The sequence below is a fragment of the Triplophysa dalaica genome, chromosome 2, assembly GCF_015846415.1.
Source record: "Triplophysa dalaica isolate WHDGS20190420 chromosome 2, ASM1584641v1, whole genome shotgun sequence".
Taxonomy (NCBI): domain Eukaryota; kingdom Metazoa; phylum Chordata; class Actinopteri; order Cypriniformes; family Nemacheilidae; genus Triplophysa; species Triplophysa dalaica.
Genome location: NC_079543.1, coordinates 3,886,141 through 3,909,915, shown reverse-complemented (window position 1 = coordinate 3,909,915; position 23,775 = coordinate 3,886,141). Strand labels below are relative to the sequence as shown.

Sequence of the window (23,775 nt, the reverse complement as noted above, 5' to 3'; positions counted from 1 at the left end):
AGAATATATCTAAACTTCTGAAGTTTTGATTGGTAACCATAGATGAACCTTGTTACATTGTTATAAAACTAATATTTGTTTTTGATAGGAAAATTTGTCTTTTGTGCAACCGGACGACTTCTTCCACAGATATTGAGGTACGTTCAATGTTTTGCCATTTTATTAAAATGTCATCAATACAACTGTCCCACTGACGCCACTCATCTTTCTGTGTGTATGAAGGTTGCGTTGCAGGTGCTGGACGCTGTGGTGTGTTATAACTGCCTGCCCTCTGATTCGCTGACGGTTTTCATCATCACGCTTTGTCGAACAGTAAACGTGAAGGAATTCTGCGAGTCCTGCTGGAAGGTACTGAAGAATTTACCTGCGGTTTAAGATCGACATCTGAACATAGTGTCACATATTTAAGTGTAATACAGAACATGTTTGTGCTTCTTGTATTGGTTTAGTTAATGCGTAAGGTGTTGGGAACTCACCTGGGTCACAGTGCCATTTATACCATGTGCCGTATCATGGAGGAGAGGTAATGTGTGTGTGTGTGTAACATTTCATTGTGTTTGGTACATTTTGCTTTGTTATTATGAATATAGTCTCGCATGAACTTTGGCAGCTTTCTTTGGTCAAAGCCTGCCCAAGAGGCCATATGACTGACAGGTTAAGTAGCGAATCACGTTACGTTTTGTCCATTCAGATAACGACATCGAACGTGGTGAATTATTTACCAAGAAAGTGTGCCTTATGCATAAGACTTTTAGCCAACGGTCCGTACCCGTGACGTCTGAGGCCAAGATATGATATTTTTACACCCGTTTCACTCGTATTTTGCACAGCATTGCATTGTGTTATCAAAAATGTTCCTAAAATTAACCGGTTGAAAATCAGCAATTGATTTCGTAATAGCTTTCGATAATAGCGTCTGCTATATGACTAAATGTTAAAAGACCAGTGCAGATTACAATGTATTAAAAATACAGTAATAAACAGCAATATTTACCTTAAATATTTTAATAGATGAAAATTTAGGAGATTAAAAATGTTTTATAATGATGAATAATTGTAATTTATTCACAGGAGCCAGTTATTTTAGTTTTATTGTTGCTTAATTTTTTAAATATTGCCATATAGACCATTTTAGTTGACGAATAACACTGGTCCAGAAGCTCTACCCGTTTTTTAAGAGTATGATTAAGATGTTTGTTTAACATTTTGATTCAGAATTTAAAGTTATTTTATTTTTATCTGTTAAAAAACAGATAATATGAGTTTTCCAAAAAAATTTTTTTTTCAATTTATGTGCCTCAAACTTAAACATTTTACAATTTATTTCTAAGGCAAGATTTTTGTTTAGTTAAAGTTTCCAAATAATATTTAGGCTTCTATTTAGTAGGATTTAAATTAAATTTATAGTCTTAGTTAACATTAATAACCTCAATCAAACAGACCAGTTGTAGTGACTTTTGCCTTCGAAGTTTAAAGTACGAGTGAAATAAAATAAGACAATGCCTATTTTTTCATGAAATATTTGAGCGTTTATTGTAAATAATTCATCAATGTGGGTCATTCTCTTTTAAAAAATCGTGTGCCCTAATAATCTTCAGTTAAAATCTGAAAATGCACTTCCGTCCTGTAATGATCTCAGATGAGGTATGTTAGACGGCTTGGGCGGAGCATCCGTTAACTCCTCCCCTTCAATTGTCAGTCTGCTACCAGTTCCGTTTCAAAATGCAACGGGTGTTTTATACATCCAATCAAATCTCATAGAAAGACGAAAGCCACGCCCAACTATTTTTCTCATTCAAAATTTAATTTAACTCGGAAATGCGTCAAAATACGGAAGAAAAAATGATCACAACTTTCGGTTCACGGGGACTTTAAATCATAGAGACTAACAAAGCACAGAAATACCAGGATTGTGGTGAACAGACTTCAGGATTTGTCTTTTATTGTGAACCACTAATACTGAATGTTCAATGTGTTTCTTTGTGTAGGGTGTACTCTGAAGACGCGGCTCTTTTGAGGGGCGCTGTGTTTTTTGTTGGTATGGCGCTGTGGGGAGCTCACAGGCTTCCCGCTCTCAAAAACACCCCCACGCTGGTTCTGCCTTCATTTCATAAGGTACCCGTGTGCTTTAACGCCACGAGCGGTTATGTTGTTGTGTATCTTTAGTTATTATTCATTCATCACTTTGTGTTTTTATACGTTGTGCACTCCAGGCCATGAACTGTGCCAATGAGGTAGTGTCATATGAAATCGTGCTGTCAATCACACGACTGATCAAGAAGTACGGCCGAGACCTGCAGGTGGTGACGTGGGATATACTGCTTTCCATTATCGAGAGACTTCTTCAACAGATACAGGTACACAGGTGATTTTGGGGTTAAGCGCATCGTTCCACTTAGGCTGTTTGTGTTAAGCGCACGCGTGTGTGTGTTTACAGACGATGGGCAGTTCGGATCTGAAGGTGATCGTTTATGAGCTATTGAGTACGATTGAGGAGCTCTACGAGCAGTGTGACTTTCACGGATCCTCGCAGAGATTCTTCAACCTGGTGGAGAAGTGTGCTGATAAAAGACCAGTGAGTTTCTCTCTCTATCTTAATGTCTCTCATCCTGCCTAATGATGTTTTTGACTGACTGTTGTTGAATCTGTTCGATAGGATATATCGGTGTTGACGCTGATTTCCTACAGAGCACAGTCCATTCAGCCAGCGAAGGACGGATGGCTTCAAAACCTTTTGAAACTAATGGAGAAATTCTTCAGGTCAGAACGCTGTGCTGATCATGCAAACGCTGGATGTCTAGATCACATTTTGAATGCACGACTGAAAAAAATCTCTCTCTCTCTTTCCGCTAGGAACGAGAGCCGGACCTTGATCAGGATCAAGGTCTTGGACATCCTGTCCTTTGTACTCAGCACAAACCGCCAACTCTATGAAGTTAGTCCCACACACACACAAACCTTGTTTTTTCATATTTTCTTTGTTATTATGGAACATCCCAGCAGTCTGTGAAATGAGAAACAAAAGTTCTCTCTCTCCGTCCAGGAGGAGCTGATTGAGGTGGTGGTGATTCCTCAGCTTGGTCAGGTCGCTGAAGATCGAGATCTGTGCGTCAGGAAACAGGCCACGCAGCTGTTGGTGGATCTTGCCGAAGGTTGTAACACCCATCACTTTGGCAGCCTGCTGGACATCATTGAAAGGGTAATGGCTCACAGAGACATTAGTAATGACACGGATAGTAATTTTTGAGTAAAAAAAGTTGATGTTTATTAATGACTGTTATTAATACCCAAAGAGAAATGTGTTTGTGAGTAAAGCCTTTGGTTTGCCTGTAGGTGGCTAGTCGTCCATTAACATGCTCAATGGATGGAGAGAGAGATCTGTCTGTGGAGTCATCCATGGAGGATGTGAGAACCGCCGTTTTTGGTCTGCTCGAGATACTGCAGGTATTAAAATACATGTTTTCTGTATTCTTGTATAGGTATATGACTCTCTTTCTTCAGCCTTACGCAGTCTGTGTAATTTCTACATGTTAATACAAGTTCAAAGTCGAACTTAAGTTAGCTTGGGAAAATGCACAATATTCATAGTTGCATCATGTTTTATTGGTTCGATTAATTTTTTTGGTTCGAGTCCTACTGATATATATAACCGTGGAAAAAATTAAAAGACCATTCCAGCATTTCTAGATGTATTGTGTCCAGTTCAGTGTCTATTGAATTTCAACAAAATCAAATCTCAGGAGTGACAAAAAGTCATCTGACAGTAAATGTGAAAGACATGACAAGACATATGAAAAAAATCCAGGTTATCACATACACATTTATTGTTGAGCTTTTCATTAATGAATGAGGAAATGTTACCGTTGTTTTGCTTAAAAGTGAATGAGAATTTGTTGTCTTTGACGTACCTGATGTCTGAAAAAATACAGAGCATCTTTTTTGTTTTTTTGACCCGTTTCTCATTTCTGCAGAGAAATGCAAATATAAAAATATTTTTATATGAAATCTGAGAGAATAATTTCCGTAATTCACTGATTAAAAAAAGTAAATTTTACCTTAACACGAACCTATAAATTAAAAACAGATTTGAAATGATCTCCTAATTTCTTTCCAAAGTCGAAAGTGCTTTTTGAAAAATGGATTTGAACACTATTATGTTGCATTGTATTGCTTTCTGTGTTTTGGTTTTTCACTGTTAACACTGCAGCAAATCTTTCATTTCTGTGCATAAATGATTAAATGACAGTTTTTAAGGTGCAGTGCATGTCCGTGGTTGTCAGATTGAGGTCTACTGTGTGTATATCTACGGTTCTCTCGTCTCTTATCTTCTAGAGTAAACTGTACAGTCTGCCCGCCATTCATGCCAGTCGAGTGTACGAGCTGCTGATATCTCACCTGCAACTTCACTACAGGAACAAATACTGCAGTGCCATCGCCAGCTCTGTACGACTAAAGGTCAGAGGTCACAGGGTCGGGGGTTCATAAATGGCAGGAAACTAAAAATGGTATATTTCAGATCATAATGATCTTATTTCTCTCTCAGGTCTTTGATTACTTGTTGATGATGAGGGCTGACTTTCTTCATCGGCTGGGAGTGCCAAATAAAGACAGAGTCATGAGATTCAGCCCGTATTGCCACTGTGATTTGGGGTAAGAACACGCACGCACACGGGGGCATTCAGATTTAGTGTTTTGTCTAACTCATTGCTCAATCGTCTGACTTTCAGAGAGTCTGAAAAAAGAGTGACAGATAAGAAGCCAGCAGGAACTGTCTCCCCGCCGGCAGGAAGTCCCACACCGGTGGCCCCGCCCTCCTCCATTCGCACCGCGTATCTGCCCTACAGCCTAGTCTTCAATGTGTTACTGCAGTGTTTGAAGATGGTACACATAGTCACAGACACATCTGTACACACACGTTGCTAAAAGTACACTGTTTTTGCCAATGCTGATGGTGTTTGTTGGATTTGTAGGAGACGGATTGGAAAGTTCTGAAGTTGGTTCTGGATAAGATGTCCTGCACCATACAGAACAAAGTTCTGATACTGACATCACCGTGCAACATCGACCACCTCTGCTCGACTCTCTGCTCGATGGTAAAAACACAAGCACGCTTTCTCAAAGAACTCTGTGTTTTTGTTTAAGCGCCTCATGTGTCAGCGGGTTAATGTGTGTTTGTGTATCTACGTAAAGGTAACAGATCGTCTCATATCCGAGCGTTTGAGAAAGACTCCCGATGGCTTCTCCCTGACCGACGTTCAGCTCGCTGTGGTTCCCGTTCTAACTGCCCTCACCTCGTACCACAGTTATCTAGAACAGCCCAGACAGGTAACACACGCACACACACCTCAGAGAAAGGTCTATAAAATCAGATTCAAATGTTCTGCGTGTATTTCAGAGGGAGCTGGTTCAGTGTTTGGAGAAGGGCTTGATTTATCGCTGTGCTAAGCAGTGCGTGGTCGCTCTGACCATGTGCACCGTGGAGATGCCCGACATCATGATCAAACTCCTCCCCGCCCTCATCGTCAAGCTCACGCACATCTCGGCGACCGTTGCCATGGCATCGCCCATGCTGGAGTTCCTGTCCAGTGAGTACACGCATATTTAATGTTACACACACATCATTATTCTGACCAATCCAAATGCCATCTCATACTCCGACCAATCAGAAGTCGGAGTATCAGAAGTCCTAAAATGTTTTGTTATTTGTCTCTTCAGCATTGGTGCGGCTTCCACACCTGTACGCTAACTTTGTAGCTGAGCAGTATGTTAGCGTGTTTGCTATATCGCTGCCATACACCAACCCCTCAAAGTGAGTCTGAAGTGCTTACACATTTTACTGGTTTATACCATGAGTAATATCACACTCACTTACACGAATAATGTGTAAATCTTCAACAAAATTTTGTTAACCCGCTTTTTTAGCGGGTTCATTTTTGTGAATTAAAGATGTATCTTGCATCTTTTAATGGTATTCATGAAGGTTACGTGTGCGTTTTCTGTACGCAAGTAACAGCCATTAATTGTTATTGTAATATTTAGAGATCAAACAAATTGGTGATTATTTTTGAAGTTCCATATTTTGAAAACCAGATACCACATATCTATGATTTTATTTCTTTCGTTCTGTCCACAGGTTTAATCAGTACATAGTATCTTTAGCCCATCATGTGATCGCCATGTGGTTCATCCGCTGCCGGCTGCCGTTCAGAAAAGACTTTGTTCAGTACATCACCAAGGTCGGTTGGGTCTTTAAGCTCTAACTTTGTGTTCACACCAAAAGAGAAGCATTGAGTTCTGCGCTCTACATTCATCGCGGGTTTACGTGTTTTTTTATGCGATGGGGGGTCCTCAAGCGTCCGCTGTTGTGCCGGAAATGCACCGTTGCCAGATTATGCAAATGTTTCACTCAAATTGACATTTTTCAGCTTGCACGGAAGACAAGATTAAGATGAATATATCACGTTTGTGGCAATTGATTGCAACACCGCCACAAATTTGCATCTATTCATGTCAGTGCATTGCTTCGTAATCTACTGGCGCAAATAGTTTTGCTTGCTTTTAATACAAAAAATACAAATATGCACTCTGACCTCAGGTTTTTTTGACCTCAGTGTAAACCGTAAAATGACATTGAATCAGACATTCTCAATTCAGAGCTGAACCACTTTTTATTTGTAAAAAAATAAAATATCTTTATAGTATAATCTGTATAGTATTAGAACGACAGTTTTACAGCAGGATCTGCATTTTTTGTTCAGATAAAAGATTATTGTTATAAAAACTTGTGCATCAAAACCAATTCTTATTCTATCCACCAGATAAACTGAAAATGTGCATTAAAATACTATGTGCATGTAAAACTACTTTATGTAATCCGAAAAATACTTAATTGCGTTAAATTAAGTATAACATGTACGTATAATCTATTGATTAAGGGTTTTTTTTGCGATATGACTTCAGCGTCAAAACTTGTTACAGAATTTATCAATTTTTTGGTCTAACTTGAGATAACCTGAAGTCAAGTGGTGTTTATTTTATTGTAGCACATTTTACACAAACAAATGTTAAGAATGTCTTAAAATGTCTATGAGCAACCTCACCAGTAAATCAAATTCGGGATTGCAGTATCCTAGCGTTTTGTCTTTAAAGTGATAGTTCACCCAAAAAGGAAAATTCTGTCATCATTTATTCACCCAATTGTCATTTCAAACACAAAATGACACAAAAGAAGATATTTTGAAGAGTGTTGTAAACTGGCCCCCATTCACTTGCATTGGTAGAAGTGAATGGGCTCCAGTGCTGTTCGCTTACCGACTTTCTTCAAAATTTCTTTGTGATCCGCGCAAGAAAGAAAGTCATGAAGGTTTGAAATGACAAGAGGGTGAGTAAATAATGGCAGAATGTTCATTTATAACAAATGACTTGTGCTCCATCATTTAGGGTCTCCGTTCAAATGCTCTCCTGCCGTTTGATGACACACACGAGCAGAGCAGTTTCAGAGCCCGCAGCACCAGTCTGAACGAGAGACCCAAGAGGTACACACACACCCATACACCCTCTCACACATATCCAGGGACGGATACTAGCGACTCAACGCATGACTGTCATTCAGACGTCTCATTGGCTCATTCACTGCTGATTGACAGTATACTGTATGTCTGGTTATGTCAGAACATTTACTGCGATGCTAGTCTGACTGTGAGATGTTTCACTCGCTACCTTTTGTTTGTGTTTTCATCCTAATCTGCACTTTAAAGTCCGAGTAAAGTGACATTGAAATATGTGTTTTGAGTTTGTCACACAACAGAAAAGTGTTACAATATTTATTTCTCGCTAGAAATGCAATCAAAAGTAATTGAAAGTGAACATTAAACGTACATTTACATAATACTATGCCAACTTTTTTCCAACCTCAAAAGCACTCTGAGCTGCAGAAAAACACGCCGGCGCTGGAGTTTAAAATAAGCGCTCAGGACTTTTTTTGAAAACGCGGTTTTACTCAATAGGATTATAATTTAAAACAGACGCTAGCAGCTTCAATAAAGATGTCAAGCTCTGAACACAGACAGCTTTGTCTATTTGTAGTGGTTCTCTCTTGAGCTGATAAGGTAGATGCTGAAATTGCTGATAGCGAAGCAACCGGGTGGATTGTCTGTTATTTTGCGTGAGATTTGTTTAGTTGGGCAGAGAGCCTGAAAGCTTGTGCGAAAAGCTTACAACCCTGAGCTTGTGATCGAGCAGACACCTGATGCTTGGCACTCTAGTGATAGGGGAGGGGCCATGCACACTCAGACGCTCCATTACGTCATCGATCCTCCGTTTTAGCCCTGCCCAAAAAATCCTGAAAAGACAAATGCGTAAAAACAGTTTAACGGTTTAACTCCAAAAGTCTTTGTAATGTGTTTCAACAATTCTAAGAATTCTCTTTACCCGGACTTTAATGTATCATTTTTTCTCTCAGATTTCTCCATACAGTCCCAGTGGTGACTACATCTCACAGGCAGACTGACGCTTAAATGCCATTTTATTTGTTCATTATTTAATGGATGTTTCTTCAACTATGGGGAGTTTTTTTCTTTCAGGGATTCATTTTAGGAAAACGTACATTTCCACTTTCTTATTGATATTTGAAGATATACAAAACTTTTCCTTCACTTTAAAGATAAAAGATTAGAATCTATAGTTAAACAAAAAAATGACAAACCATATATTTAGTTGAGTCAAAGTAAGTTTTTATTTCATTGTGGTGTCATTCCTAATACAAACAATAATGAGATGTTATTAGACATGTTAAAACACAGAATACATTCTACGTGACAAGGCAAATAATATACATAGTGCCAAAAACCCTAGTTATTAAATTAGCTTTAGTCATGTAGGAAATTGTTGTGTAGATGTTTACAACGTTTCAGATGCATGATATATGCATACATACACGACTGAATTAAATAAAGGAACTAGTCAAGATGTAAAGTTTGTTTTGAGGTAGTTTTATTGCTATATATTTATAATTGTTTAATTAAATTTTTAATAGTTTATTTGCGTGTAGTTGAAGAAATGGAAAATTACCAAGCTTTTAAACTCCCAAAGTTTTTTTCACCCTGCTCTTATTCATCTCAGCAGCAGCCAATGAGATGATGTTTTACAAAAACGTTATTGGTTAGATGATAACAGTCCCGCCCACTGACGTGCGGATTAGAATCGCCCAATCAGAAGCGAGCCTGTTCCTCTATTCCCCTGTCCTATTCTGTTATGTTCTATCTTCGTTCTCCTCTTTTTTTCAGCTCTGTTGTTCTATTGGGTGCAGAAACAGCCGCCATATCTCATACTCCAGATAACCGTACAAGCAAATCACCATAGTAATGACACTAAACCATTATAACAATACACTTTCTGCGAAATCAGTGTATTTTAATTACTGCACCAAAGTTTTAACAGGCTGTCAAAATTCATCGTCATCCATGTTGTCATAGTAGCAGCATCATGTGATCTTGTTGTTTTTGGATTTTCCATTTCTTGTTTTGTTTTTTGCTTTCATTGGGGCTGGATTTTGAATGGAAAGCTTAAACAGCTAGCAAAAAAGTAGCTTTGGTTGTATAATGTGTGATTTGACATTTGGTTAGCTACCACAAAAAAATCCAAATTAATTTTATTAAGTGCCACTGATTGTATTAAATACTGTAGATCACAGTTTTTGACGATCCAAAAAGTGTTTCTTTCATTAAATGAATCTCCAATAAATGTCTTTTGGAGCGAAATGATACGTAAATTAGAAAAAAGTGCTAAATAAATTGTATCTGCCGATTGTTTGTCGTTATATCTGTTGATAGACTTTCCGAATGTTATTAATTAAAATAATATAATATAATGAATTAATGTGGAACATCAATCTGGTCATGTTTCTTAACATTTTCTATATAGGCCTACAGAGCACAAATTCATTGCATTTTCCTGTCCTCTTTTGATTGACAGGATATATCAACGACTGTTTTTAAACTATGGGCCGATACCGATACCGATTAGTGGCCCAAATATCGGTTCATCTCTAGTATATATTCAAGATTTTGCAATCCATTAGCTTGAAAAGCCACACATTCTCTGTTCCAGCCCCCCTTTTTGTTTTGTTTTATTTACTGTAGTAACTGTATTAAAATGCTGTTCACTTCCAGTACAAAGATCCCATTTGCGTATCTGAATGCTTTTCCTCCCTGTATATTTGTGCTGTTTTCTCACACTGGTCCATTCTTTTTGTAGAACGCTGAAAAGTATATTACTTACTTTTTGCCTTGTTATGTGTCTGTTTCTCTCGTTTATGCTGTTTCTCCTCTCGGTTCGTTCTTTCTCCCTCTTTTGTTGTAACATTGTCCCTGTTTTCTAGTTCTCAGTGTGCACTGCTGACCGAATTACTTTTGTTTTCCTTTCACTTCCTTTTTTGACTCCTCCCCCCTCCTCTGATTGGGCCTTGCGTGGTGGGTGTGGTTTGGGGGGTTGCCAACGCCTTGGATCCGTCACCTGCGATCTGACCCATTCGTGACTACCCCCATCCACCTGACCCCTCACCCTTCACATGGTGCCGTGCTGCTGGAATGTTCTGTGGTTGCTCGACCTCGAAACGCCCCAAATTTCCCCAAACGTTCCTTTTTCCTGACGCACCTGACCCGTTTGCCCTCGGGGCAGTTTGCGGACGACCAAAGTGGTGAAGCAAGGCCCCAGCGCAAACTCGCCTGTTAAAGAGCTGAAAGATCTGTCGGCCATGGACGCCTTCCGCTCACGAAGCATCAGTGTGTCCGAGCATGCGGTGCGCAGGTAGAGCATTTTTGGTAACCTCAGCCAATTCTTTAACTACATCAGACAAATCCCTGCTTTCTTTTTCTGGTTGGAGGGTGGGGCTTGGGTGTCCAGGGCGGGGCGTTGTCTTGCCGATGCGTGGGTGGGCGTTGCCTTCTGGTTTGGGGTTGTTCTGATTTGCGGGAATGGGTGCATGCTGGAGGACGGTTTTATCTAACATGTATTGCATGCACTGAGGCTTTGTTACTACGGTCATTTTATTACATTAACTTATTTTTTGGTATTTGGGCTACAATGCTTTTTTGTGGTGTTTGCAATGTTATTATTATTATTTTTTTTGCGAACAAATGGCTGTTCACAGAAAGCATGCACAACAAAGGGGGGGTCGGCAATACCTGACATTCACGCTAGCTTTTTTCCAGTTTGTTTTGTGATGGGCAGCTGTAATTCAACTTTCCTCAGCCTGCTGCCTGTCTCGGTATGCATTCAGTGCCATGAACACATGATATTCACACACTCTTTGCTCTCTCAGGTAAAGTATCTGTCTTTGTGTTATCAAGGTTAAATCATGAATCCAGTGTGTGTCAAAGTTATACAAGAGTAAAAAAAATGAAAGGAAATGTTTCACTGTCTTTAAACGTTACTCAACAAACCTTTTCTTTAAAACACATAATACAAATTCTGTCATTTATTCAACCTCACGTGGTTTAAAACCTGTTTGTGACTCTTTCCTCAGTGGAACACAAAAGAAGATATTTTGCGAAGTGTCTGAGTGGTTTTGTGTCCATACAATGGACGTCAATAGAGCCCAGTGTTGTTTGGTTATCAACGTTCTTTAAAATATCTTATTTTATGTTCTGGATATGGTGCAATCATACAGATTTGTAATGACACAAGGGTGAATAATTGGTAAAATAATTTATATTTTTAGGTGAACTGTCCTTTTCAGGGATTCAATTGCGCCCACTTGTGACTGAACACAATAATGAATCTTATCCAGTGGAGTGTGCCATTATTAATTTGAAGCTATGGAAATTTAACTCAATTTAGTTGTACATCCTTGATGTCAAATTGAGTTTTATGTATAATATGTTTTTTTTCAGCTTCACATTATGCTATATAGCGGTAAACCAGCAGATGGCAGTGTAGGATCTGTATCCTGGCAGAATTTTCATCCTCAGGGTCTTTGCTTTATTAACCCAGAGCATCTTATCACCATCAAATCTATTTATCAGCCCATGAACAGCTTCCTAATTTGCTGTTTGTCCACTCTTAGCATGCTGCAGGAAGATTTGTCCTCACGCTTCAAAAAGTGGGAAATCTCTCTTGATCTATTTGTCATTGGTTTCCTAATAGCCTGAAGGAGAACTGTGCAGGGGTGTTGTGATTTTTGCTAAATTATTTTAGCAACATTGTCGAAGAAAGCAATTGTTCTTATTGTACAGGATGTAACCAGAAGAATACATTTTGAAATCTTAGAATGAGTTCAAATCGATTCCCATACAAAGTTATTTTGTTCAATCACAATGGGACATCAATGAACTTCTTAAAGGGACAGTTCACCCCAAAAATTTTGACTTTCTTTCACCTGCAGGACACAAAAGAAGATATTTTGAAGAAGGTCGGCAACCAAAATTTCAATTTACAATTGTGTATACACAAAACCACCGAGACATTTCTCAACATATCTTCTTTTGTGTTGCACAGAACGTCTGATTTTTAAAGATATTAGCGTGACTGAATGACAAAAACAAATGCTGAGGACATACACACTAAGCACACGTCTACATTTATGTTCCACGCTGTCATCTCCTAATTCATCAACCGAGAAAAGTTATACAGACAAATCCCATCCTTTACTTCACATGCATTTAATGCCCGGAGATCATCTGTCTGCAGCTAATAGAGATGACGGAGAGGCATTACGTGTTAGTTATAGTGAACGCTGACATTTCTTTCTGTGGGAAATGGCAGTGAATCAGTTTTGATGAAGTTCTCAAGTTTAAACTGAAAAGTGAAATGTTTCTGAAGGCAGAATAGAGTATTTTGTTCAGCTGTACCGGAAGCTGTAAAATAAGTTTATAAGTGTATTTAACTGTCTAGACGAAAACATTGAAGATTTGGAGTACACAAACTGGGACCTGATGCGTCTTTTCCCGTCTCTCTCTATGTGAGTGTTTGTTTTTTCACGTGTTGGATATTCTCACGGTCAAATTTTCCCTCTTTGGCATTACGCCCGGTTCATTTTGCCTCTTGTTCGTCATTGACTGTTGGCGGGTCTTGAACAGCACATGAAGAGTGACCAGTCACATTGTTTTTATGTCCAGTTAAGTGGTCACTATCTGAAATAAGTTATGATTAAAAAACAGATTGATTGACAGCCTTTGAGTAGTTGTCTTTCATTTTGTGAGTTTGTGAGATGATGGGAACAGACGTTTAGTGTGAGGTTCTGTGTCAATATTATGCAACATTGACGTCAGATGTCTCGGGTAACATTGAGGTTTAAAATAATCCTCCTGTCTGCCGTTCTGCGTTTGAGACCCACATGTACCCAAATGTTTCTTTCATTTTTCTATAGTTGTGTTTTGCAGATAAATGTGCGTTGATTAGGTGCAAACTACATGTGAAGCACTGGTTTTATGGCTTTAGATGTTACCTTGATAGAAAGACAAAGTAATTATGCGTCACACTTTGTCTGTCCGTCTTTCTTTTAAATCTTATAGTTGTCTGTCTTGTCTGTCTGTATGTCTGTCTGTCTATATTTAACTATATTTTTTGTTTACTGCATGTCTGTGTATTTATCTCGCTCTTTGTTTATCTATTATGGCCTGGTTTCACAGTCGAGTCTTAAGCCTAGTCACAGACTAAAATGAATGTGTGACCTGTCTTAACTGAATATAACTTGCCCAAAAATATCTTAAAATATATCAGTGCCATTGTTTTGTCTCAAGATCCTTTTTATGAAAGCTACATAAATATTTTAATTCACCTCAGGCATAGTGCTGACATAAGCTAAACTCTGTCTGTGAAACCCGGCCTGTATGTTTTTTTACCTTTTTTGTTTCTCTTTTTAAATGTCTGTATGTCTGTCTGTCTGTCTGACTGTCTGTCTGTCTGTCCATCTTTGTTTTTCTGTATGTCTGTATGTCTGTTTGTCTCTCTCTCTATCTCTATCTCTCTCTCTCTCTCCATGTCTGTCTGTCTATCATTGTCTGTTTCTTTCTTTCTTTCTTTCTTTCTTTCTTTCTTTCTTTCTCTCTCTCTTTCTCTCTCCATGTCTGTCTGTCTATCATTGTCTGTTTCTTTCTCTCTCTCCATGTCTGTCTGTCTATCATTGTCTGTTTCTTTCTCTCTCTCTCTCTCTCTCTCTCTCTCTCCCCATGTCTGTCTGTCTATCATTGTCTGTCTCTTTCTTTCTTTCTTTCTCTCTCTCTCTCTCTCTCTCTCTCTCTCTCTCTCTCTCTCTCTCTCTCTCTCTCTCTCTCTCTCTCTCTCTCTCTCTCTCTCTCTCTCTCTCTCTCTCTCTCTCTCTCTCTCTCTCTCTCTCTCCCCATGTCTGTCTGTCTATCATTGTCTGTCTCTTTCTTTCTTTCTCTCTCTCTTTCTCTCTCCATGTCTGTCTGTCTATCATTGTCTGTCTCTTTCTTTCTTTCTCTCTCTCTTTCTCTCTCCATGTCTGTCTGTCTATCATTGTCTGTTTCTTTCTCTCTCTCTCTCTCCATATCTGTCTGTCTATCATTGTCCGTTTCTTTATCTCTCTCTCTCTCTCTCTCTCTCTCTCTCTCTCTCTCCATATCTGTCTGTCTATCATTGTCTGTTTCTTTATCTCTCTCTCTTTCTCTCTCCATGTCTGTCTGTCTATCATTGTCTGTTTCTTTATCTCTCTCTCTTTCTCTCTCCATGTCTGTCTGTCTATCATTGTCCGTTTCTTTATCTCTCTCTCTCTCTCTCTCTCTCTCTCTCCATATCTGTCTGTCTATCATTGTCTGTTTCTTTATCTCTCTCTCTTTCTCTCTCCATGTCTGTCTGTCTATCATTGTCTGTTTCTTTATCTCTCTCTCTTTCTCTCTCCATGTCTGTCTGTCTATCATTGTCCGTTTCTTTATCTCTCTCTCTCTCTCTCTCTCTCTCTCCATATCTGTCTGTCTATCATTGTCTGTTTCTTTATCTCTCTCTCTTTCTCTCTCCATGTCTGTCTGTCTGTCTATCATTGTCTGTTTCTTTCTCTCTTTCTCTCTCCATGTCTGTCTGTCTATCATTGTCTGTTTCTTTCTCTCTTTCTCTCTCCATGTCTGTCTGTCTATCATTGTCTGTTTCTTTCTCTCTCTCTCTCTCTCTCTCTCCATATCTGTCTGTCTATGATTGTCTGTTTCTTTATCTCTCCATGTCCGTATGTTTGTTGAAAGAAAATGTTCTCTCAGTATATATCTGTCAATCTCTTTCTGTATGTTGGTATGTATTTTTATTGATTCATTTCTCTAACTGTTTCTTATTGATCTGTCTGTCTATCTCTCTATGTGTTTCTCTTTCGGTCTGTTTGTCTCTCTATCTTTCTGTCTATCTATGCCCGTCTGTCTTTTTCTCTGTTTATTAGAGTTTTGCTTTAAGCAGACACTCTGATCTGATCTGAACCCAAGTATGAACAATAAAATAATATTGGTCAACACCAGAAATCTGGTAGGATTTGGTTATGTCTGGTGGCGTGGTTCTGTTAGTCAGCCGCTCCTGATTCTCAGGGTCAGTCAGTCGATGTAAAAGCTCGATGAACACTCTTCGTCATCCCCAGCGGTGTGTGTTAACGCAAGGTGTGCGGGTGTGTACTGTTAGTGTATGGAGATAATGCAAGCCTGCTTGATTTCCCCTGGGATGTGGTTGCCATGGTAACTTGAGAGCAGAATGCTGATGAGTGTCTTAGATTAATGCCATCACCTAGATCATCAGATGCACTTCACATGGGTGACGTGTGTGTGTGTGTGTGTGTGTGTGCGCATGCGCATGCACTTGGCTGAAAAAGTGTTGCCGGTTGAACTTTTCTAGGGAGTTTTGTCTCATGTGTGTCATGCATCCAAAGTGTTCTTTAATGAACCTCTCTCTCTCTCTCTATCTCTCTTTCGCTCTCTGCTAAAGGTTTATCTGCTTCATTCCATAGATCTTAACTAGGTCCCAGTTATGTCACTGTTTCAGAGAAGCAGAGAAAACATAAAAAAGGATGGATAAATAGGATAAAACAAAGAAAATTTCCAGGCCAATATATCACAGAAAACGATCTCAGACTCATCCCGAAGTCTTGAGTACAATAATGCCTTTACACAAAATCTTGCTTTTTTTCTTTTTGAGGTGGGAGCAAATTTTCAACAAAAGTATGAACTTTGCCTTTCTGTTCTTAAACCATACGCAACACGGACACAGTTTTCTTTCATCTCTAGTTTTGCTTTATTTGTTAGAAAACTGAGGGATGAGTCCAATCATTCTTTTTCTGTGGTATTCAACATTCTGTCACAAATACTGCGCTGGACTCAATAATATAGACTATTTATTGAGTTATAATGTATTAAAAGTGTGTTTTTAACTGCATGTCAGTGTGTTTTTGGTGGAATTGAATTAATTTATTTAGTATTCACTGTCTCTCTTTCAAACCCTCACTTACACACTCTTACCATCGACCCGAAGTTGTGTCCTGATCAGCCGTGACTCAACAAAGCAACAAATTGCCTCTCTCTCCTCACTGTTTTATTTCTAACCCATTGTGACGGGCTCGAGAGACAAGACATTTTCGCCTGCCTTTTACTTTCGTTGCGGTGCTGGTGAAATCTCAACAATCCCATAACTGTATGAAATATGATTTCTTCTGAATGCCTGCGACTTTCATGAAAGACGGCTTTGTTTGTCACGAGACACCTGATAAGGACACATCGTCGGAGTCCTGATCAAAGCAAATATACAGAGCGGAGCTGGTTGTGAATCCGACTTCTGTGTTTGGGTTGGTGGCCAGGTGACGTACAATTGACCTTTAACCCAGATGCTTGTGTGTGACCTCTGACCCCTTCAGGATGCAGACGTCCAGTACCACCTGTAGCCTGGGCTCAGCTGATGAGAATGCGGTGATGCAAGCGGATGACGCGTTGAAGACCGTTCATCTGGAGCTGACGGAGACCTGCCTGGACATGATGGCACGATACGTCTTCTCGAACTTCTCCGCCTTGCCCAAGAGGTCTGACTGAGTAGAAAATAAATATATCATTCATTACTTTTCTAGGAAGTTAAATCGATAGTTCACGTAAAAATGAAAAATATGTCGTCATTTACTCAACTTACTCAAAGATGATGTTTTGAAGAATGTTGTTATCTGGCCACCATTCACATCTATTGTATGCACACGAAACAATGTAAGTGAGTGGGGTCCAGATAACAACATTCTTCAAAATATCTTCTTCTGTTCTGCGGAAGAAAGAAAAAAACTGATTTGTGTCATTTTGAACATGACTTAAAATATACAAATAAGTTTTCAACAAAAGTCCTTGTTTAGTTAAGCTGGATGTTTTGGAAAGTGTTGCATCTTTATCGTGAGAACAGTACAAGAGAAAAAAACATATCAGAGATAATTGTGTTTTTTCTCATAACATTGTCTGTCTCTCGCGCATAACAGGAAATAAGAAATCGATAAGTAATCGCATTCCTCTCTCTCTCAGGTCTCCCATCGCAGAGTTTCTGTTATCCGGTGGACCTAGTATGACATGGCTTGTTGGGAATAAATTGGTCACCATAACAACCAGCGGTGGGTCTCGAACGCAAGCCCTGCTGGGTTTGGACATGACGGAGCGACCCGTAGGAGGAGAAAAGACCAGGTTCAAACAAAAACAGCCTTGATTATTAGCAAACAATACAATAAATATCTAGCGCAACAATAAACGCTGCTGCCCCCTTCAGGTCAGACCCGTCACTGCACACCCGCCAGACCAAAGAAGCTCCAGCTAAACTTGAGTCCCAGTCCGGCCAGCAGATCAACACAAACACACGAACCCGAGTCCGCTCCATATCAGGCATGACAACAACAAACCCCTGCTTCACAACCATATTCAACAGCATACATATGTTGTACAATCTGTTATTTTCTTCCTCTAGGAGGTCACGCTCTACGGGCCGGCCCAGCTCAGAGTCTCAGTCCACTGGTGGCGTCTCCTGAAGGAGAGTACAGTGGCCCGTTGCCTCTGCCCGGCCCCCCGCTGGAGGTCCTGGGGTCCCACAGGGGAGGAGAAGACCACCATCTACCCTCAACCTCTCATTCCTCCCCTCCCCTAAAAGACAAGTCAATCTTGGCAGAGTTTGTGCCCATGTTGACGCAGGGTTGGGCCGAGATCTTCATCGCAGACCCTCAGGTATTTGTGTGTAGAATGTATATTTTTGCGTAACCTTTTACTATAAAATGCCCAAAACGTAGCCCTGCATCAACGCTGTACCTCTGTGACCTCCGCTCCGGCCGTAATTATCACCCAAACACGCTCGATTATGACACATTACTGCGTGGCCCAGAAATTAAATCGTATTAACATTCTTCCAAGGGCATTTTAGTTGCATGCGGGCACACGCGCCCGCAGGGTTGATGCTGCCATTTCAGACATTTCATAATAGTTTGACTCACACCTGCCGTGCCCGCAGGCCTCATTTTCCTCAGCTTTTCATGTAATCTTGTTTTTCTCCATCTGAACCGCTCGGGAACATTTCACCGCATTTCTCACATTAATTGCGACGTGTCCTTGGATGTTTTTGAAATTATATTTCTGGCAATTTCAGAGGTCCATTTGGAGCTTCCTCTGTGTTCTTTTCTGCATGTTTTTGGGATCTTTGGTGGTTCATCATGGTGATACAACGCTCTGTTATGTCAGCGTTAAACTGAAAGATTTCAATTTGTATTGGAACACAGTTCATGCGGAACAACCAGCAGCTCTCTCCCTCTTTTTCACTCTCTCTCTGTGTCTCTTTTTGTGCTGTATTTGAGAAACACAAACTGTTCATTTCAGGGGACAAAACTGTGCGTACAATAAGAAATTGTGTACAAATGAATATCAATGTTATCATATATTTTATTTGTTTGTTATGTTAACATGTATTGACTATATAATGGAATTCGCGGTACACGGTTCTAAAAATGTTATTCATAATACTGAAATTAATGATTTTATTTCACATGGCCTTTTTGTGTTTACAACAAAAGCGAAGCATCATGTTCCTCGCTCTGTAGACAGTTTCTAAGTGACAACATAAACAAACGTTACTGCCTATGCGCGCATTCGTGGGCTGCACTTCCGGTACACAGTCACAAATAATATAGTGCCTGTAGATTATTTCTGATAAAGCAAAAGAATCCGAGAAGAACTGTCACTTGGTAAAACTTGTCTCTCCAATATTTTGAATTTAGACTGCGATACGAAGCTCAACCGCTAGATGTCAATATACAATTTCTTTAAATGCGAACACACTACGAACCCATTCAATAAATTGTTTATTTAATAAAATGAACATGCAACAAAATTCAACAAATCTTTCCGCATCTGGACGTGTCAAATTGGATGTGTCAACAAGCTCTTCACGCAACATTCCTGCTTGATGACGTTTTTTAACTTTTGCGGAAGATGCGATTTCTGCGAAATGTGATATTCATGACGTAGTCGTGTAGTCCACATGACGTCATTTGCGTCGCCCGGCATGAATCCGTGTCTATTTGCATATTTGCATTGACTTTGTATCTATAGTAATCTACGCACGCAAATATTTCAATTAGCTTTTGTTGTGTACACACATTTGTTTTGTTAGAAATATTTAGCTGATTTTGCATATTATTATTATTAACAACAACTGTTCGCAAACTGAAATTTAAATCAAAACGCCATTTTCTGTATTCACTGAAGCGAGTGTTCATCTATCCTCAGGTAACACCAGCTGGCTGATGTGTTTGGAGAATCCCCCGAGCCCCTTCTCCTCCGAGTTGGGTAACCTTCCCCTGCAGGAGCTGTCCACCGTGCTGATGGCCATGGATGGGGTGAAGGAACCCCAGGCCGATGCCCCCGCTACCCCCGCTGAAGTGCCCCCACCCCAGAGCAAACCCTGCCTCATTCAGCGCTCCAATACAGGTGAAATGTGCCATCATGTCCATCTCTATATCCGCTCACTTGTCCAACCTACGCCTGTATCTGTGAGGAGAGACAGACTATCACACGCACTTAGAAACACACAAAACGCTACGTCTGTAGTGTAATAATCATATTTATTTAAAATAGAATTATTAAGTAGACACGTATCCAAAGCAACAAACAAGGGTGCAACATTTTGCCAAAGTATCATGTGACTTTGGTCAACAATCCTCACATGTTTAGCGTTTACAATTGGGTTTTGCACATACTTCACTGTACAGTAAAACATTGTAATTTGCGAAATTTTATGTTTTTTTGACAGAATTTTCACATATTTTTGAAGTGACAGAAACAGACTGCAAATTTACATGCTGGGTGTAAAATAACATGAACTTTTTTTTTTTTTTGACGGTAATGTTGTTTTACGTTGTTTTACAGATGCCGGAATATAACAGTTTTTAACTTTATTTTACTGTGTATTTTTTCGAAAAAATTAGGCAGCTTATAGTGCATGGAATGCATTGAACAGTACACAAGCGTTGCTTTTTTTCCATTTTGTGGTGGCAGTGACATCACACATTGGGACTGCTGTTTTTCTGTTCGACATTTTCTTTCAGCCTTTCATCTTTGAATTGTTCGACTTTATTTTGACTTCGTATCATTACCCATTGTGCATTGTCTCCTCGGTCCATTCTGATGGGTTGCCATGTGTTGGTTTTTGTGTGCCGGGTGTTTACCACAGTGGGCGCTCTTTGCTCGTTCTGCCCCTCCGATATGCCTGGCAGGTTTCACAGGAGTATTTCCTGGGCAGGTAGATATATTACCCATGTGTGTGTATGTGTCCTCGAACACATACACACACGCTTTGTGCCGTTGTAGAGTGGTTCCTGTTTGTATTAACACCGACAGACCAACTAATCGAGAATATGGTCGACCAATCACTATACGAATGCGATTTCTGATTCGTTACGCTTTGATTTGGTGTTGCTTTGCTTTTTGTTGAGTTTGATGTGAAAGGCATATATACTTTACATAAAAAATATGTGATGCTTCTTTCCATTGTAAAATGCTAATACACCCCCTCACATCTGACTCGTTTTCATTGTTATCTCTTTAGTTGTTTGACATTTTAACTCTTATTTAAAAAGCTCAAATCCTTGAATATTGAGATGTATGTGCTGAAGCAAAAGTAAAATGTGAATGTGCGAATTTTATCAACCTTGATGATCCACTAACATATTAAAGGTCTTAAAGCTAACATTTCTATTTTATGTTGATCTTTAAAAAGCTGCATGTTTTAAAGCCTTTCATTGTCAAATGAAACACGATCAGCTTTTGTGTGTTTGTGATCATAGCGTCCTGTAGTTTTGATCTTCGGATGCCTGTGCATGTATTAGAAGACGATTAGGGGAGTGTTTAGACTAATTCCTCTGTACTGACACAATTTGTTGTGACGGCATCTTGTTTAACGTTCATATGTCACGTCCAACAGACTCTGAGGTTTTGGAAGAAGGATTGCGGAGCAAAGCGACGATCTCAGCGTCGAACTCTCAAGAGGTGGAGGAGTTTGAGGCCATGCCGTCTGACCCCATTTTCATCGGTACTGAGAAGACGTCGGCCAGCAGGCTCAGCCGGGTGAGTGAACACCCAAAATGACATCTTCGAATGATATGTGAACTTAAAGCCTGTGGCATACTTCTTTATGTTTACTTGTGCACGAGCGTTCATCCGAATGCACGTCCTTGCAAAGTATACTGCTTTTGACTCGTACACGTACACCCGGGTATTGACGTATTGAGAATCTGTCATTGAGTGACATATTTAGAGTTGTCTTCGCACAATAAGCTTAAAAGGATCGTAACATCCACAAAATTACCTTTAAAATCACCTTTTACTATCTAGGTGGTATCAATCGAAAATACGCTAAAAAGTGGATTTTTAATGTTTGTTTACACTACAAAAAAAATAAAGGTTTTGCGAAGTGACAACAATATCGAAACAATCCACATTCATGTGAATCTGCAAAATTACAAAAATGCTGTATTATGCATGCCAGGCGAGTAAATAGAGATGAAACTTTGTAAAGAAAATCTACAATTTTAACACTTTGAATTTGCACATTTCCCAAAGATCAACTAAGAGCAAAAAACAATTAATTTATTCATACTTAAATTTTAGCATCGGCCAGTAGAAGAGTTTTTTGCGTCTGTTTAACTCAGTTTCTTCTGTGTTTTATCTCCTCAAGTCCTCTTCAACATCCAGTCAGGACGATGAGAAGTCCACCCTTGAGGAAGTGAGCGAGGGCGGTATCCCCATCGATCAACCGCCTTTGAACCTCTCCACCCCTGAAGCCCAAGACTCCGACCTCAGCTTCTCTCATACCACAACCCTCAATAAATCCAGCTCCTCACCAGAACTCCAGACGCTGCCCGAAGCCTTCACCAAAGCCACGGTCCTGAGCGCCGCGGTCGAAGATGCTCTCTGCATCAAGGCCCACGCTCCTCCTGAAAGAGATGTCCCGGGAGAAGCCGTTTGGCACGGAGAGAGTGTCGCATCCAGCACCAGCGCGTCCATATCGTCTTCATCCACATCTAGAATGAAACTAGAGTTCCCCACTTCCCAGCCGGGACCAGTGTCTCCCACCGGACACAGACCCCGCGGACACACCATTTCTGTCTCCGCGCCGTCATCCCGCAGGGAGAGAAAGTCAGACAGAGACTCGTACCACAATCGCGGAGGTTCGACCAATGCTGAGAAGAACACAGGACTCAGTCCAAGGTAAGACGTACCCGCATAAAACATGTGCAATAATGACTGATTGTGGATTTATTCTCTCTTCAAACCATAAAACAACCGTCATTTCTGCGAACCAGAGCAAGCGGTCATTTTTCAAAGCAATCCATTACTCAGAATAATGATAGGGCAGGAGGTCTCAGTTTTTCTCTATTACTGTCATCATCTGTCCGCTGCAGATGCTAAATCATCCCGCCGTCGGGTCGCTTATTTGCCGAAGCGGGGCAGTTTCGAGTTGAACGGTTTCAAATTGTTGCAGTGAATTAGAATTAGTGCTAAATGACCTCCATCCATCTCTGCACGGTTTCCACAAATGCACCAGCGGGATCGTGAGTTTGTATAGCTTGTGTACTATTTATAGACGGAAACCCATTGAATCAAGAAGCCTCATCCATCAGGAGAATTGCTCCGGTATCTGTCTTGTTACGTGTGATTCAGTAATGCCTGTCATCTTTGTTCTCACAGGAGACAGCAGACGCATTGAATTGTAGAATGTTCCAACATTAGGCCTGTCTGTTTGGATAAAACCACCATTATCTCCTAGTACAATCCGAAGGGTCTTGCCGATCCTCGTAACTTGAAAAACACACATCAGAAATAAAGAAGGCATAGAGGAAGCTTCTCTTGTGAAATTCAATGAAGTTCAGAACATTCAGTTTGGAGTTAAAAAACGACCCTGAAAGTAAACTCTAAAAAGCCTCTTGAATTGTGTGCTATATTGTTTGAGTAACCTTCTTCGCTGCCGTACCTCTCGAATCAATTTCAGAATTCATGTACTGTTCACATTTGTTTATATTCAGATGTAAAGCGTTAGGACGTGTCGTGACAGGTCTGATGTCGAGAGAAATGCTTTAGTGTGGTTTCAACTAATGCATCCATAAAATACTATTAGATAGTTTCTACTTTCCACTTTTAATCGTGGTTACGAGTTTGTCGTAGCTTGCCGAAAATTAAAATATATGTTATTTACTCTGTGTTTAACAAAATTAAAATCAAATAACTAATATAAATCTAATTGTTTTTATATATGTAAATATGCACGAATTATAACGACGACAATGTTTCC

The 23,775-nt window shown here is 39.9% G+C and overlaps 1 protein-coding gene across 1 annotated transcript in view; it reads left to right on the top strand.

Annotated features, from left to right (window-relative positions):
* tsc2 (TSC complex subunit 2) overlaps nt 1-23,775 on the top strand; it is a 31,692-nt gene that overhangs the window by 2,272 nt on the left and 5,645 nt on the right. The window contains exons 7-34 of the mRNA XM_056763709.1: nt 89-137; nt 223-348; nt 450-523; nt 1,989-2,115; nt 2,214-2,357; nt 2,438-2,575; nt 2,657-2,760; nt 2,854-2,935; nt 3,044-3,199; nt 3,334-3,444; nt 4,333-4,455; nt 4,544-4,650; nt 4,728-4,881; nt 4,971-5,093; nt 5,191-5,325; nt 5,396-5,585; nt 5,716-5,809; nt 6,134-6,236; nt 7,441-7,535; nt 10,678-10,806; nt 16,838-16,999; nt 17,478-17,633; nt 17,716-17,828; nt 17,911-18,172; nt 19,699-19,916; nt 20,659-20,727; nt 21,409-21,551; nt 22,162-22,694. Of these exons, the coding sequence (XP_056619687.1) occupies nt 89-137; nt 223-348; nt 450-523; nt 1,989-2,115; nt 2,214-2,357; nt 2,438-2,575; nt 2,657-2,760; nt 2,854-2,935; nt 3,044-3,199; nt 3,334-3,444; nt 4,333-4,455; nt 4,544-4,650; nt 4,728-4,881; nt 4,971-5,093; nt 5,191-5,325; nt 5,396-5,585; nt 5,716-5,809; nt 6,134-6,236; nt 7,441-7,535; nt 10,678-10,806; nt 16,838-16,999; nt 17,478-17,633; nt 17,716-17,828; nt 17,911-18,172; nt 19,699-19,916; nt 20,659-20,727; nt 21,409-21,551; nt 22,162-22,694 (4,020 nt within the window). The remainder of the gene's footprint in view (nt 1-88; nt 138-222; nt 349-449; nt 524-1,988; nt 2,116-2,213; nt 2,358-2,437; nt 2,576-2,656; nt 2,761-2,853; nt 2,936-3,043; nt 3,200-3,333; nt 3,445-4,332; nt 4,456-4,543; nt 4,651-4,727; nt 4,882-4,970; nt 5,094-5,190; nt 5,326-5,395; nt 5,586-5,715; nt 5,810-6,133; nt 6,237-7,440; nt 7,536-10,677; nt 10,807-16,837; nt 17,000-17,477; nt 17,634-17,715; nt 17,829-17,910; nt 18,173-19,698; nt 19,917-20,658; nt 20,728-21,408; nt 21,552-22,161; nt 22,695-23,775) is intronic.